We start from the raw sequence: 12,912 nt of genomic DNA, 5'->3' as shown, positions 1-12,912 counted from the left end.
TAATAGAAATTAATCTCTCACAACAACTCAAGATAAATCTTATAACTCTCTTGCATTAAAATTAACTTGCAGTGGAATGCAACTCAGAACTCTCATAACCTTTGTGCTCTCTACAATAACATGCTACCATTCATGAGTGTTATTTCCAACTTTCTCATATTTTTCCCCTGGGGATTACTAAACACCTCAATAAATAGTCAACATCTACCAAGTACCTCCTTAACAAGTGGTTCTGGGTTCAACATGGGCCATACAACCATAAAAAACAGCCCCACCTCTTAACACACTCCATCTGAAGAAGAAGCAAGTGTTAATGCAGAGTGCATTACACAGAACAATTGTGTAAGTACAGTATGCACAGCACAGCTGTGCACTTTACCCACAGTTCTGTGCCTTGCGTCTTTCATGGAATTCAGTTACATAATTTTTATCTGGTATTTTTCTCCTTCTCCTTGAGTTTGAAAGCCCTCTTGATGAGAACAGCAAATCTCTGCCAAATACATTCTTCTAATTCTTGTGAAATTCGGAATGGTACAAAGGACTGGAAGCTTCCCAAACAGGGAAAACGGTGGGTAAAGGCCAGGGTCAGACAGGAACCCAGCCTGCTGGGAGCGGGCATGGGAGGGTACGTTTGGAACACCAAGGTGAGGCCAGATCTAGATGGAGATTGGTCAGAGGGGCAGTCTGAGCCAGGAGCCTGGTCACTAGGCAACAAGGACCTACTGTAAATTATCTACTCTTACTGATAAGATTAAAATGGTAGTTTAAGATTGGGCAGGCAGTGATGCCTTGGAAAGGCTGAAACTAGAAGATTCTGAAGGTCAGAAGACTAGCGAGGCTTGACAATTACCTACTGAGAACTCACATTCCAAGCACTGGAGGACAAAAACAAAAACAAAACAAAAGCCAGTTCCAGCCTTTGCAGCGCTGTCCATCAGCTGAGAGACAAATGAACAACAAAAATGTAGCATAACAGATATGATGACACCAGTATGTGGTAAACACTAACCAGGAACAGAGGAGTATGAAAGGGGCGTCTAACTCAGCACGAAAAGGCAGGCAGAGAGTAGCAAGGAAAGTGGATACAGCTGGGAAGCCCTAGGATTTGAGCCTCACCTGCTGAAAGTCAGCTATGAGGAAAAAGGAACTTTCAAAAGCAAGGTAATGGGTTGGAACAGCCTGTCAGGGTTATGAACCAAACAAGTTAATGAGGGAGAAAGAGGAATGTGCTTAACAATGGTCAAACCAGAGGGCATGGTCATGTCGTGGGCCAGGTCAGTGTACTTCCAGGATTTTCTCTAATCATCTGCATCAGCTGTAAAGCTAAATGTATGGAAGGGGTGGCAGGCCAGCAAGGGGGCCAGGAAACTAATTTATGGTGAAAGAAGACAGAAAGTGGTTGCCTGGAAAGGGAGTAGCAGTGCAAACTGACTGCAAAGGAGCAGAGAAATCCTGGGGATTTCAATGTTCCAGAACTCCTCTAGACTAGGAGTTACAAGCGGGCATACTTAAAACTCAGTGGGGGGCGGGGGAACAGCACTGTGGTGTAGCTGATAAAGCTGCCGCCTGCAGTGCCGGTGTCCCTTATGGGCACTGCTTCAAGTCCTGGCTGCTCCACTTCTGATCCAGCTCTCTACTATCGCCTAGGAAAGCAGTGGAGGATGGTCCAAGACCTTGGGCCCCTGCACCCGCATGGGAGACCTGGAGGAAGATCCTGGCTTCTGGCTTCAGATCTGGCCGTTGCGGCCAGCTGGGGAGTGAACCAGTGGATGGAAGACCTCTGTCTTTCTCTTTGCCTCTCCTTCTCTCTCTGTGTAACTCTGACTTCCAAATAAATAAATCTTAAAAAATAGTATCAAAAAAAAGTGATCTCTCTTTTCCCTTTCTGCCTTTCCAATAAAACAAAATAGACATTTTTTTAGATTTATTTTATTTATTTGAAAGACAGAGTTACAGAGAGAGGTAGAGACAGAGAGAGGTCTTCCATCCTCTGGGTTCATTCCCCAAATGGCCACAATGGCCGAAGCTGCGCCAATCTGGAGCCAGGAGCCAGGAGCTTCTTCCCACTCTCCCATGTGGGTACAGGGGCCCAAGGACTTGGGCCATCTTCTACTGCTTTCTCAGGCCACAGCAGAGAGCCAGATCAGAAGAGGAGCAGCCAGGACTAGAACTGGCACCTATATAGGACTCCAGCGCTTCAGGTCAGGGCTTTAACTCACTGTGCCACAGCGCCGGCCCCAAAATAAATATTTTAAATAAAATATTTAAAAGGTCATAAAGGGTAGGCATGAAACTATGCACCATGCTAGAGAGAAGTTATATACCTGCTGTATAATGCTGAGTTTTATTTCAATAAGTATATTTCATTTTTTAAAAAAATATTTATTTATTTGAAAGGCAGAGTTACAGGGGCAGGAGCAGAGGCGGGGGACGAGGAGGTCTTCCATCCACTGGTTCACTCCCCAAATGATTGCAATGGCTGGAGCTGGGCTGATCTGAAGCCAGGAGCCAAGAGCTTCTTCTGGGTCTCCCACACAGGTGCAGAGCCCCAAGGACTTGGGCTTTCCCAGGCCATAGCAGAGAGCTGGATTGGAAGTGGAGAAGCCAGGGCTCGAACCGGTGCCCATATGCGATACCAGCACTTGCAGGCGGCAGTTTTACTCGCTATGCCACAGTGCCGGCCCCTATTTTATTATTGTCAAACAACTATTATTTGTTAAACCCACCAAGGGATCAGAGACCAGTATTGAGAAAAGCAGGAAGGTGTTCAGGTGGCCCAGGAAGGACTGCTCACACCGTGATCTCTACGGGGTACTTGGGAGGGATGAAGGGTACTCTCCACTCCCTCATCCAATGACATTTCATTTCCTCAACTCAGCGACGCCGTGAAGGAAAGTGAGATTGGGACTGAGGAACTGAAGGTCTTGCAGGGGTGGAGGACGTCTGGCCTGCGGGCTGCATAAGGTCCCACAAAATCATCTGGTCTGATCCCGCTGAGGCAACCACAAGCAGAACTTGGAATTCAGTATTTAAAGTCAACAAATCTATAACAGACTATTTGAAAAAGTAATTTATCTGAAAGGCAGAGTTGCAGGGCAGGGAACGAGACTGATATTCTATCGGCTGGTTCACTCACATAAATGGCCACAACGGCTGCGACTGGGCCAGGTCCTCCAGCCAGGCCTCCCACATGGGAGCAGGGGCCCAAGTATCTGGGCCATCTTCAGCTGCCCTCCCAGGCACATCAGCAGGGAGCTGGGTCAGAAGCAGAGCAACTTAGACCAGAACTGGTACTCACAGGGGATGCTGGCATTGCAGGCAGCAGCTTAATCTACTGAGCCACAACACTGGCCCTTCTAGCAGGCTAATCTTTAAGTTGATAATTTTGTACGGTCCAAAAATGATGTTATAAATATCCAAATGGCCCTTATAAAAAAAGATTCCCTACCCCTGGGCTCTAGAGCAATGGTAGGCAAACTTTTTCTGTACAAAGTCAATTAATAACAATTTTAGGGGGCCAGTGTTGTGGCTCAGCAGGTTAAGCTGCTGCTGCTTGCAACACTGGCTCCTGGCACCCCATGGGAGACCCAGCTGGAGTTCCAGGCTCCTGACTTTGGTCTGACCCAGCCTGGGTCATTGCAGCCATTTGCAGAGTGAACCAGTGGGTGGAAGACCAATCTCTCTCCCTGTCTGCCTTTCAAATAAATCTTTTCTTTTTTAAAAAGGCTTTAAATATAGTCTGTTGCAATTATTCTGCCATCTTTGTACAAAAGCAGCCAGGCAACACATAAACAGATGGCTGCGGTGGTGTGGCCCATCAGGGCCACAGTTTGCTGCTATTTGGTCCAGAGCAGTGGCATTGGCTCCTGATTGCACATTAGAATCAGCTGCAGGCCAGCATCCCATATGGGCACTGAGTCCCAGCTGTTCCGCTTCTGCTCTGGCTCCTGGCTAATGCACCTGGGAAAGCATCAGAGGATGGCCCGAGTGCTTGGGCCCCTGCACCTACATGGGAGATCGAGAAGAAGCTCCTGGTTTCAGATCAGCCCACCTCCAGCTGTTGTGGCTAATTGGGGAGTTAAATAGATGGAAGATTCTCTCTCTCTCTCTCTCTCTCTCTCTCTCTCTCTCTGCCTTTCAAATAAATTTAAAAATCTTTAAAAAAAAAATCACCTGATGACCCCAAAGCTCCACCCCCTAGGTTATCAATCTGGAATAAAGCCCAAGTTTTTTGTTTTGTGCTTTTGTTCGTTTTTTTTGGGTCAAGATACTAGATGATACTGATGTGCATCCTGGGCAGAAAACAATTCTAGAACTGTAGTCGCTCTCAGGGAACTTCTAGAATTTGGGGGGTGGTGGTGAGGGGTAGGCGAGGGCTGGAAGGATAAATGATTCAGGACTTCACTGATCAAGGTCCAAAGAACTAGATGACCACCGTTAGAACCGTCTCGGGTCCACCTGACAAATTCAGTGCTCCAATGCTTTCAGAAAATGTTCTTTATTGCAGGCTTGCATGTGCTGCCCAACTCAGCGGGTCAGTCCCTTCACCAGCCCTGGCTAGAGCAGCCACCTCCAACCTAACCCTGTTGCTCCAACCATTCTCTATAGGCCCCAGCGTAGTTTCGTGCCCTGTGGAGACAAGGAGGGGGTGAAGGGCAGCCCCAGCAGGCGGTCCCCAGGGCCTTCCCCACAGCAAGGCAGGCCTGTCCCATACCCTGTGTATCCAAGCTTCCGGGCCAGCTGCGCGGCCTGGGAGCCCCGCCGGCCCATCTGACAGAAGAAAACGAGGTTCTCCTCCTCCAGCGTGGGCTTCTGAGCGGAGTACCTGGCCTGGAAAGCAGCCGGCTCCATCTGCAGGGCGCTTTCCAGCTCGGACACTGGCAGGGGTGGAGAGGACACAATGCCGAGCCCGCAGTCTGGGGGCTTCGGAAGCAGGGCCTGGAGTCCCAGTGGCGGAACGAATCTCCAGGGGGCCCCAAAACAACCTACAGCGTTCCCATACCACCCTGCCCCGCCCCATCTAAGGGACTAGCCGCAGCCCAGCGCTTAGCTTAGCTCGGGTCAGCCAAACAGCCTTTGACCGGAGCCGCTTCCCCGCGGGAGGGGGGGGGGGGCGGGCAGAAAGAGGCTGGCCCACCCCCCTCCTCACTGCCTACTATCCCCTCAAACTGGATGGGCCAGTTCGGCTGCCAGGACCCGCCTCCAACCAGCCCTTCGCTAGGGAGGCTGAGGGCTGTCTTAAAGGAACGCAGGACCCCGATTGCTGCGCCTACCCCTCGGTGAGCCCTTCCCGGCTGTCCTAGTCTGACACGGGGACCTCCCTTCTCCATCTTGTACCCGGGATGTTGAGCGCCCCCGGGATCGTCCCCGCTGCTGCTTCCTCCCGAGATCGCACATCGAAGAGCCGGGCGCGACCAGCGGCTAGGAGTGATCGGAGTTCGGGGAGCGAGACCGTGGGTGCTGAGGAAGGGAGCACGAGCGCCTTCAGGGAAGAGGGTTCCCAAGGCACAGCAGCCGCGGCGCCCCCTCCCCTGGCTGCGGGCCAATCCATTGAGGCGAGCGGGGCGGGGGGGCACCTCAGCCCCGCTGCCCCACTTCCACCCACGGGGCCTCCACGCGCGCCCGCAGCCACTTATCAGGGCGAGGTCCCAGGTCTACCCTGCAGGTACCTCCAGCCATGGTGCGCGCCGCGATTGCAAATCCCAGGAATAAGGCCAAGGCACTCCCCCTCGGTGCCGGTAACATCTCTCCCTCCCTCCAGGAGCCAACCGGAACCGGAAGCGGAGGGAGAGCCTCCCGCTCCGCCCCCGCAGCACCTGTTAGTGGTGCCTACCACCAGTCCACCGGATATCCTAGCGAGTCCCCAGCGTGGGCAGGAAACGACTCATTAGTCTGGCAGCGGTAGAGGCACTAGGTGATGAGCATAAAAGCAGCATCCCACCCTAAACCCGGCCCAGCCCTTCGTGGTCCAAAAGCCAGGAATGCCCTCCCTTCCGCCCTGGGGCCCACAAAAGGAGGAGAAAAAGACAACTGTGGCTCTGAACAATTTTATCTTTAAAAAAAAAAAAAAAAAGGGAAAAAAAAAAAGAAAAGGAAAAAAACCACCCCACGAAGGGGAAGGCCCTAAGTGGGCCTTGCCTGCTGTCCTCCCTGGCTCCAGAGACTTCTGCATAGGCCGTACTGCTTGCTGGCTAGCCTCCTCTGTGGGACAGCAGCCACTGCTGAGCATCCTAACCCCACTTCTTACTTGAGCCTGTTCCTCAGAGCCCCCGGGTACAAAGCTGAACCTCAGCTCCAGGCAAGGGACCAATGGAAGCGCCCGAGCCCCGTGGCAAACCAGAGCTCGCGGTCAGCAGGTCCTCTGCTGGGCACTCTAGGCAAGCGCAGGGCAGGCCCTCCTCCCCCCGGCTCCATGTGTCCAGTCTCCGGCGTGGGGACAGCACATGCATTGTGCAAGAGGAGCACAAGGGCCCGGGGAGCTGGATGGCGAGGGGGTGGGCAAGGCGGTCAGGGCAGGTCCACACTGTGTGTTTCCCACCACTGCGGTCTGCCATGGCGCAGGGCCTCAGTTCAGAGACACGGCTTCTGAACTCCCCCCAGGCCCAGGCCGGGAAGCGGGCAGTGAAGGAAAGGGGCGTGGGATTGGCCTGTTGCTCCTGGGCTAGCTGCAGTTCCCGGGCCCAAAGCCCCCACATCCCCATGGTTAGTTGCTGTCGTTCTTGATGACGACTTCCAATCCGTGGTGCCGCAGCTGAGCCCGCAGCAGCAGGTTCTTGTTTTTAAGATCTTCCACCTGACACAGGAAACAGGTAGTAAGGGGAACGGATTAAACAAAGGGAACACTGCCAGCCCCCCCCCACCCCGAACCCATTCAGAGGGTCCCCTGGTGAGGCCCTCTCCACGGATGATGCCACAAAGAATCTGAAACCAGCTCTGCGGCTGCGAGGGGGACCGGGGGGCGTCGGACCTGCTGTCGAAGCACATCGTTGTCCAGCTGCAGCTGGTCGAGCCCCTGCAGCTCCTCAGACAACCGGTGGTTACTCTGCCGAAGCTCCTGGATGTAATCACAAGCTTTGGACAGGATTCCACCTTTACTCTGCAAGACAAAGCCGACCAAATGAGGTCTAGCCTTGAAGACATCTGGCCTGTCCAAAAGCATGCTCACGCTTCGGACCTCACTGTCCCCTAAGGATGGCACCGTGACACCTCCCAGAGGCACAGGACCCTCGGAGAGAGGGAAGGGAAGACCACTGCCACGCTGTGTCCCTCTCTCCACCATTTCTGGAAACGATACCAGGAGACAGAATTCAGGCGGCCTGCCCACCACCAGGGCCTTGCCATGACCTGGCCAGACTTGGTGCTCTCCATGGAGCAGTCTGGGATGATCTTAGACAGCTGCACAATCCAATTGTTGATCTTGTCTCGGCGGCGGCGCTCCACTGCGGGGCAAAGTGACTCCGTGAAAACTCACCACAGCCTAGGGTGAAAACTACCTAACCTCCCCTCCCCCAGCCCCGCCCGCCAGATGTCCCTGCTGCCCCCACTCCCACACAACCGCTCCCTGCTTCACACTCAGATCCAGCTCACCTTCGTTGTGCTGAGCCCTGCGTTTCTCATCCCGAGTCGTCCGGGGGGCCTCTGACTTCCTGACAACAGAACCCAGGGTGGCCGGAGTAAGGACGAGGACTAAGATGAGGGGCTGGCACTGTGGTGCAGCGGGTGAAGCTGCCGCTGGCAACTTTGGCATATCTTATCAGAGTGCTGGTTTGATGCCAGGCTACTCTGGCTTCCAATCCAGCTTCATGCTAATGTGCTTGGGCAAACACCCCAAGATGTTGTGGGCCACTACCACCCATATGGGAGACCAAGATGGAGTTCCTGGCTCCTGTCTGACCCAGACCTGGCTATTGTGGCTATTTGGGGAATAAACCAGAAAATGGAAGATATCTATTCTTTCTCTCCCTCTCTCGCTCTGCCTTTCAAATAAATAAGTGAATCTTAAAAAAATTTTTTTAAATAAAACTAAGATTAGAGTTTGGGGTAAGGCATTAAACAAGATTCAGCAAGTGTCAAGATGGCTTATGGGGAGGGTGTTGTGGTACAGCAGGTTAAGCTGCCTCTTGGGACACTCACATCCCTTGTCAGGGTACAGGTTCAAGTCCCAGCTACTCTGCTTCTGATCCAGCGTCCTGCTAATGCACCTGGCATCAGAAGGCAACAAATCATGACCCAAGTACTTGGGTGAAGACCCAGATGGAGTTCCAGGCTCCTGGCTTTGGCCTGGCTCAGCCCTGGCTGATGCAGGAATTTGGGGAGTGATGGAAAGTTGATCTCTCTCTCTCCCTCTCTGTGTCACTCTGCTCCCTCTCACTCTTCCTTTCAATACATAAATAAATCTTTCCAAAAAAAAAAAAAAAACCACCACTCCTGGTGATTGAGAAGAAATGGGATCACTCACGGGGAATACGGGTGGGTCCTAGGGGCGATGGAGCGCTGGCTTCCCCCCTGCAACACTTCCTGTGGTGACATCATCACAAAGAACTGACCTGTGAAGACGCAGGATAAACTGTGTCCGGACAAACCTGGCCACATGACCATGCCCTGAGGCCACGACCCTGGGATCCTCCTCTGAAAAGAACAGGCTTCCTCCTGCTAGGAGGGGGGCCAACTCACTGCCTTGCCCGGGGCTAAGGAATCAGGAAGGGTCAAGAGTGAAGGCCCACTGCCCACCAGCCATGTCCCATGGCCTCTCCTAGCCCCTCCAGCCAGCATCCTCACGCGATATCTCACCAGTGCCAGGAGGGGTTGCCTGCCCCAGTAGTGCCTCTGAGCCCTGGGTAGTAACAACAGCAGCTGTACTCCCCGATGTGGTACCTCCTGCCCCATCTCCCACTGCAGTGCTGGGGAAGTAAGTATAGTGCGTCTCAGCAGCTGTCCCCTCTGTGTCAACCGTATCATCACTGGTGAAAGCACCCTGGATCACGGCCTGGAGAGGAGAGCAAGAGGACAGAGTCCAGTTCCCTTCTTCCTCTCACTGCCCGGAGATCTGGTCACCAGCCCAGCCCAGACTGCAGTACCTGGGTCATGGACTGAGTGGCAGGGTAGCCACTGATGGCGCCGGTACCCTCAGTCTGGCCGTCCAGTTGCCCTTCAGACACCTGGATCACCCTGTACATCACCTAAAAGCGAGAGGAAGAGGGCGGGAGAAGAGAGAGGAGTAAATGCTGGGACTCCCAGGGCACTTCGCAAACTTCTCCATGGGGAAGGCCCCAAAATAACACCCTCGACACAGTCAGCCGCTCTCCCTTCCCTCCCTGTCCCAGGGCTTTAGCATACCCCTGGCTCACACCAGGCTCTACCCCAACTCTCATATCAGCCCTCCCACCATAAGAGTCCGTATTTCCCCCTCATCCTCCAAGCCACATCTTCCCAACACATGTTCCAAACCTCCCTCAACCCCAATCCCAAGTAACACCTGCAGCCACCTGGCTCCTCCCCTTACCTGGCCCCCATTCTCAGTTCGGAAGACGTACTTGACGTTGGGGTCAGGGAAGGTGGCAGCTGACTGGATGCTGGCGATAGCCACACTGGTTGGGTCCTCCCCAGTAGCTACTGCACCTGAAGTAGGAGAGCAAAGGAAAGGTCCCTGAGTTAACTGCCTTTCTCCTTCTGTTCCACTTGCACGACACGTGGAAGGAGGAAGGGCGCTCGGGAGGTGGCCCAGTGGAGGGACAGGTGCCATCATGGCTCTCAGTTCCATTTTTAACACTCACCTTCCTGAATCTGCACTGTCCCCTCTTCCGTTTCAGCTGTTTTCTGCTGCCTGTTTGTGGTGAAAGAGCAAAAGAAAGAATAAGGGAAGAAGGGAGTGAGAAGCTACTGGCCCAGTGGCAAAGAACTCCCAAATCCACTGGCATCCATAACAGATGCTGGGTTACGTGAGAATAACAACTAGTACTTACTATGCATGTAGGCTTCAAGCTAAGCATTTAACATGTCCTGTCTTAGTGAACACTAACAGCACTATAAGGCAGGTGGCACTACCTCCATTCTACAAATGGGAAACCAGATCACACAGCTGGTAGGGGACGGAACTGGACCTGACTCCAGGTCTGTCTGCCCGCACAGCCAGTGCTCTCAGCGTCTGACGCTCTCCCAGGCCAACCATCTCTCACCCCAGACCCTACCTCTGCTTTACTCACCCCTTCATCTCTCTGTGAGGGGGCACATCCGAGGAACTGGTCCTTTTTTTGGAGTCTTCGTATCTCCTGATTCACAGGCCTGAATACTAAGTCCTGGTAGAAATCACGGAGTTTGCAGTGAGTGTTGGACTGAACAGCCTCCCTAGACTTGGGATCAAGGCTCCGTGAACACACAGCCAGGAAAAGAACCCAGTCACCTGCACCTGCAAAGGACAACCAGCTTCCCCCATTCCAATGCTGAGGGCCGGTCTGTTGGAAAACGCAACCCTACAAATCGAGCTCCTCACCCCTTCATTATCACCCTGACTCTTGGTGGAGAAGGGGTCATTATACCGGAAGGCTGAGAAACAACACATTTCTCAAAGGATTATTATTAAAGCTATCATGATCTCCCACAACAGCAGCTTCAAGGAAATTAGGGAGGGCCATGTTGAGACCAGCATTACCAAAACACAAGGCCATGGACAGTCATGCTTCTTCCAGGTTCTCAGCTTCCAGCTGCCTCAATCCAGGGAGGGGACACAGGAACCCACCACCACTGGAAAACGGATGCTAACCACAAAGACCTGGCCCTTGGGCTCCACTCTACTGAAAGGGCTCTTATCTGGGCGCAGGGGGTGCCCAGATTGGTATCATCCCTTAGAGAACCTAACATCCAAGTGCACTAGCTTCAAGCCTTCTTTATTATTATTCATTAAGCCTTCCTGTAGAACAACACAGTTGCTAAAACGTTGCCATGACAACTCCAAATCAACTGAGCCTCACTAAGGAGGGAAAGAAAAAAAAAAAAAAAAGCCCAGGCTTAGGCTTCCGAAGAAGAGACAATGGAGGAGGAACCCATCTAGGAGGTGCCTGCCTTAGGACCCTGACATGCAGCCAGACGACAGAAAAAAACAAAGGGCTAAGCGGGCAGATGCCGAAAAGAAACAGCCGGTACAAAGCAGTAAAATAATCCCAACACGAAAGGGGCAAGATTTCTGTAAATTCTGCATCCGTGAGTTTCTCCTGGCCTTTTCTATCCCAGGAAATATCCTCAGCGGAGAAGCCCTGGAGAGCCCGTGGCCAAGGAAAATGGCAACAACAACAACAACAAAAAGGAACTGAAAGCGAAACTGTCCGAAGGAAGTAATGTTGCAAGGAGATCCCAGCCCCGCAGGAGAAGTAGCCCTGGTGTTTTGGGACCACCCAGGTCTCCATCCTCCAACCTGAGTGGGAAAAGTGCCCCTCCGAGGCTCGTCGCGCCGACTGCAGGAGGAAGCAATGAAAGAGAAGGCAGGGAGTAGGAGGCGCCTCTATCGCCCACAGCTGTCAGCCAAGGGCGGTCTCCGAGGACACCCCGCAGCGGGGTCGCGCTACTTCTTCAACCCCGCGCTGGACATCCGGAAGCATTTCCTGAGCCTTCGGGAGATGGGAGACACGGGAACCGGGATAGGATGTTGCGCTGTGCACGCTCAGGCAAACGAGGGCCCAGCGAGACCCCTGGCCGAGTCTGGACACAAAGCGGGGTGGGGGTGGGGGATGCAGCCTGGAAAGAAACCAGGCCTGAGAACAAGGCGTCTCCCCGAAGGCCCACCGAGCAGCAGGCGCTCACCGAGCTGAGCGCCCGCCAGGCGCGCGCCCCGGAGCCCGCGCCGTGACCCGGCCAGCCCAGCCGCGTTCGCCCCGCGCCGCGGCTGCTTCGCAGAGCAGGCAGGGAAGGGGCGCCGGGAGCTCGGGGGCCCGCAGCCGCAGCCCCGCGGCCGGACAGCGCAGGAGGGCGGGGAGCGGGTTTGGCCCACAAAGCGGGATAGCAAATAAAAGAACCAGGCACGGTCCCCTCCCCCAAAACAAAGGCTTCCTCCCCCAAGAGTTTCCCATCCTGAAAAACGGAAACTAAATCAAAGCGGCCCCGCCTTGCCGACCCATCCAGTCTCCACACTGCCGTGTGGCCCTGCACTCACCGGCCCAGGCCGTCTCAGCCGCCGATTTCCCCCCGACCGTGTTCTCCCTCTCCCGACCCGAGTCTCTCCATAGACAGCTGCTCATGCGCACTGCCGGCCCTGGGCCATGTTGGTGAGGGGCGGAAGTGTCTCTCTCGACCCGCCCCGCCCACTTACAGCCCCTGAGCCGCTCCACTTCCGCTCGCTCCATCTTGCTGAGGGCTGGAGGGATGGGAGCGTGGGGACACGCTCGGAGGGGTACTGCTGGCGAATGTCGCTCGAGGCCTGGCCACTTAGGGCGGGAGCGGGAGAAGGGCGGCTAGCGTGTGCTGCCATCTCTGTGCTTGGCAGAGCTTTTTTGATTCCGGGAAAAGGGAATGGGGCGGCAGGCGGGGATCAAGGAGGGCCGCCAGACGGAGGCGCCATCTTTAACAAGGGCTATTTGGGAGGCCATCTTGGATAAGGGCAATTTTTTTAAGGGTTTCCTACAGGAGATGGAGACATCTCAGGGCATAAATAGATAGATCTGAGCATACCTCCTTTCTGTTAGCGTCGCTAGTCACTCACCCGAGGCTTACATTTTGCGAGAGGATTGATTCCCATTCTTCCTAATAGGTTTGGAGTAGGATGGTATAATGGGAAAAATTAAGAAACCAGGCCATTTAAACCTGGTTCTCAAATCCATCTCTTCTACTTATTACCGCTGGGATCTTACAAGCATTTTTACTTAATTGAGCCTTAGTTTCCTCATCCGTAAGATGGAGCCACCTATGTGTACCTACCTTACAGAA

At 53.7% G+C, this 12,912-nt stretch overlaps 2 protein-coding genes across 13 annotated transcripts; both read right to left on the bottom strand.

Annotated features, from left to right (window-relative positions):
* Window positions 1-4,482: 4,482 nt before the first annotated feature.
* On the bottom strand, window positions 4,483-5,970 carry TSTD1 (thiosulfate sulfurtransferase like domain containing 1). Of its 3 annotated transcripts, none has more exons than XM_051858463.3 (4): window positions 5,834-5,970; window positions 5,274-5,460; window positions 4,715-4,877; window positions 4,483-4,629 (listed from the first exon to the last, which is right to left on the bottom strand). In XM_051858463.3, the coding sequence occupies exons 2-4, from the start codon at window positions 5,395-5,397 to the stop codon at window positions 4,578-4,580; spliced, it is 339 nt and encodes a 112-aa protein (XP_051714423.1). In that variant the 5' UTR covers window positions 5,398-5,460; window positions 5,834-5,970; the 3' UTR covers window positions 4,483-4,577. The 3 variants fall into 3 exon arrangements, with proteins under 3 accessions (XP_051714423.1, XP_008262427.1, XP_051714422.1); XM_008264205.5 differs by lacking the exon at window positions 5,834-5,970 and adding an exon at window positions 5,670-5,815 and having other exon boundaries at window positions 5,338-5,460; XM_051858462.3 differs by lacking the exon at window positions 5,834-5,970 and adding an exon at window positions 5,670-5,810.
* Window positions 5,971-6,031: 61 nt separating this feature from the next.
* Window positions 6,032-12,234, bottom strand: USF1 (upstream transcription factor 1). Of its 10 annotated transcripts, none has more exons than XM_008263975.5 (11): window positions 12,143-12,234; window positions 10,203-10,295; window positions 9,774-9,823; window positions 9,503-9,618; window positions 9,078-9,179; window positions 8,791-8,986; window positions 8,459-8,546; window positions 7,588-7,646; window positions 7,345-7,439; window positions 6,968-7,096; window positions 6,032-6,793 (listed from the first exon to the last, which is right to left on the bottom strand). In XM_008263975.5, the coding sequence occupies exons 2-11, from the start codon at window positions 10,208-10,210 to the stop codon at window positions 6,704-6,706; spliced, it is 933 nt and encodes a 310-aa protein (XP_008262197.1). In that variant the 5' UTR covers window positions 10,211-10,295; window positions 12,143-12,234; the 3' UTR covers window positions 6,032-6,703.
* Window positions 12,235-12,912: the final 678 nt, after the last annotated feature.

The sequence above is a fragment of the Oryctolagus cuniculus genome, chromosome 7 (genome assembly GCF_051225735.1).
Source record: "Oryctolagus cuniculus isolate XC-2025 breed Fujian yellow rabbit chromosome 7, ASM5122573v1, whole genome shotgun sequence".
NCBI classification, from domain to species: Eukaryota; Metazoa; Chordata; class Mammalia; order Lagomorpha; family Leporidae; genus Oryctolagus; species Oryctolagus cuniculus.
The sequence above is the reverse complement of the archived record's forward strand: the minus strand, read 5'-3'. Positions and strand labels throughout refer to the sequence as shown.

Excerpts from the sequence above, each read along its gene's own strand:
- TSTD1 (XM_008264205.5), bottom strand. The coding sequence starts at position 5,745 with ATGTTACCGGCACCGAGGGGGAGTGCCTTGGCCTTATTCCTGGGATTT. Across the intron at positions 5,461-5,669 it reads GGCGCGCACCATGGCTGGAG|CACCCACGGTCTCGCTCCCC; the intron begins GTACCTGCAGGG and ends TCCCTTCCTCAG. Across the intron at positions 4,878-5,337 it reads GGGGGCGCTCAACATCCCGG|TGTCCGAGCTGGAAAGCGCC; the intron begins GTACAAGATGGA and ends CACCCCTGCCAG.
- USF1 (XM_008263975.5), bottom strand. Across the intron at positions 9,180-9,502 it reads GAACTGAGAATGGGGGCCAG|GTGATGTACAGGGTGATCCA; the intron begins GTAAGGGGAGGA and ends TCTCGCTTTTAG. Across the intron at positions 7,097-7,344 it reads AGAGCACCAAGTCTGGCCAG|AGTAAAGGTGGAATCCTGTC; the intron begins GTCATGGCAAGG and ends TTTGTCTTGCAG.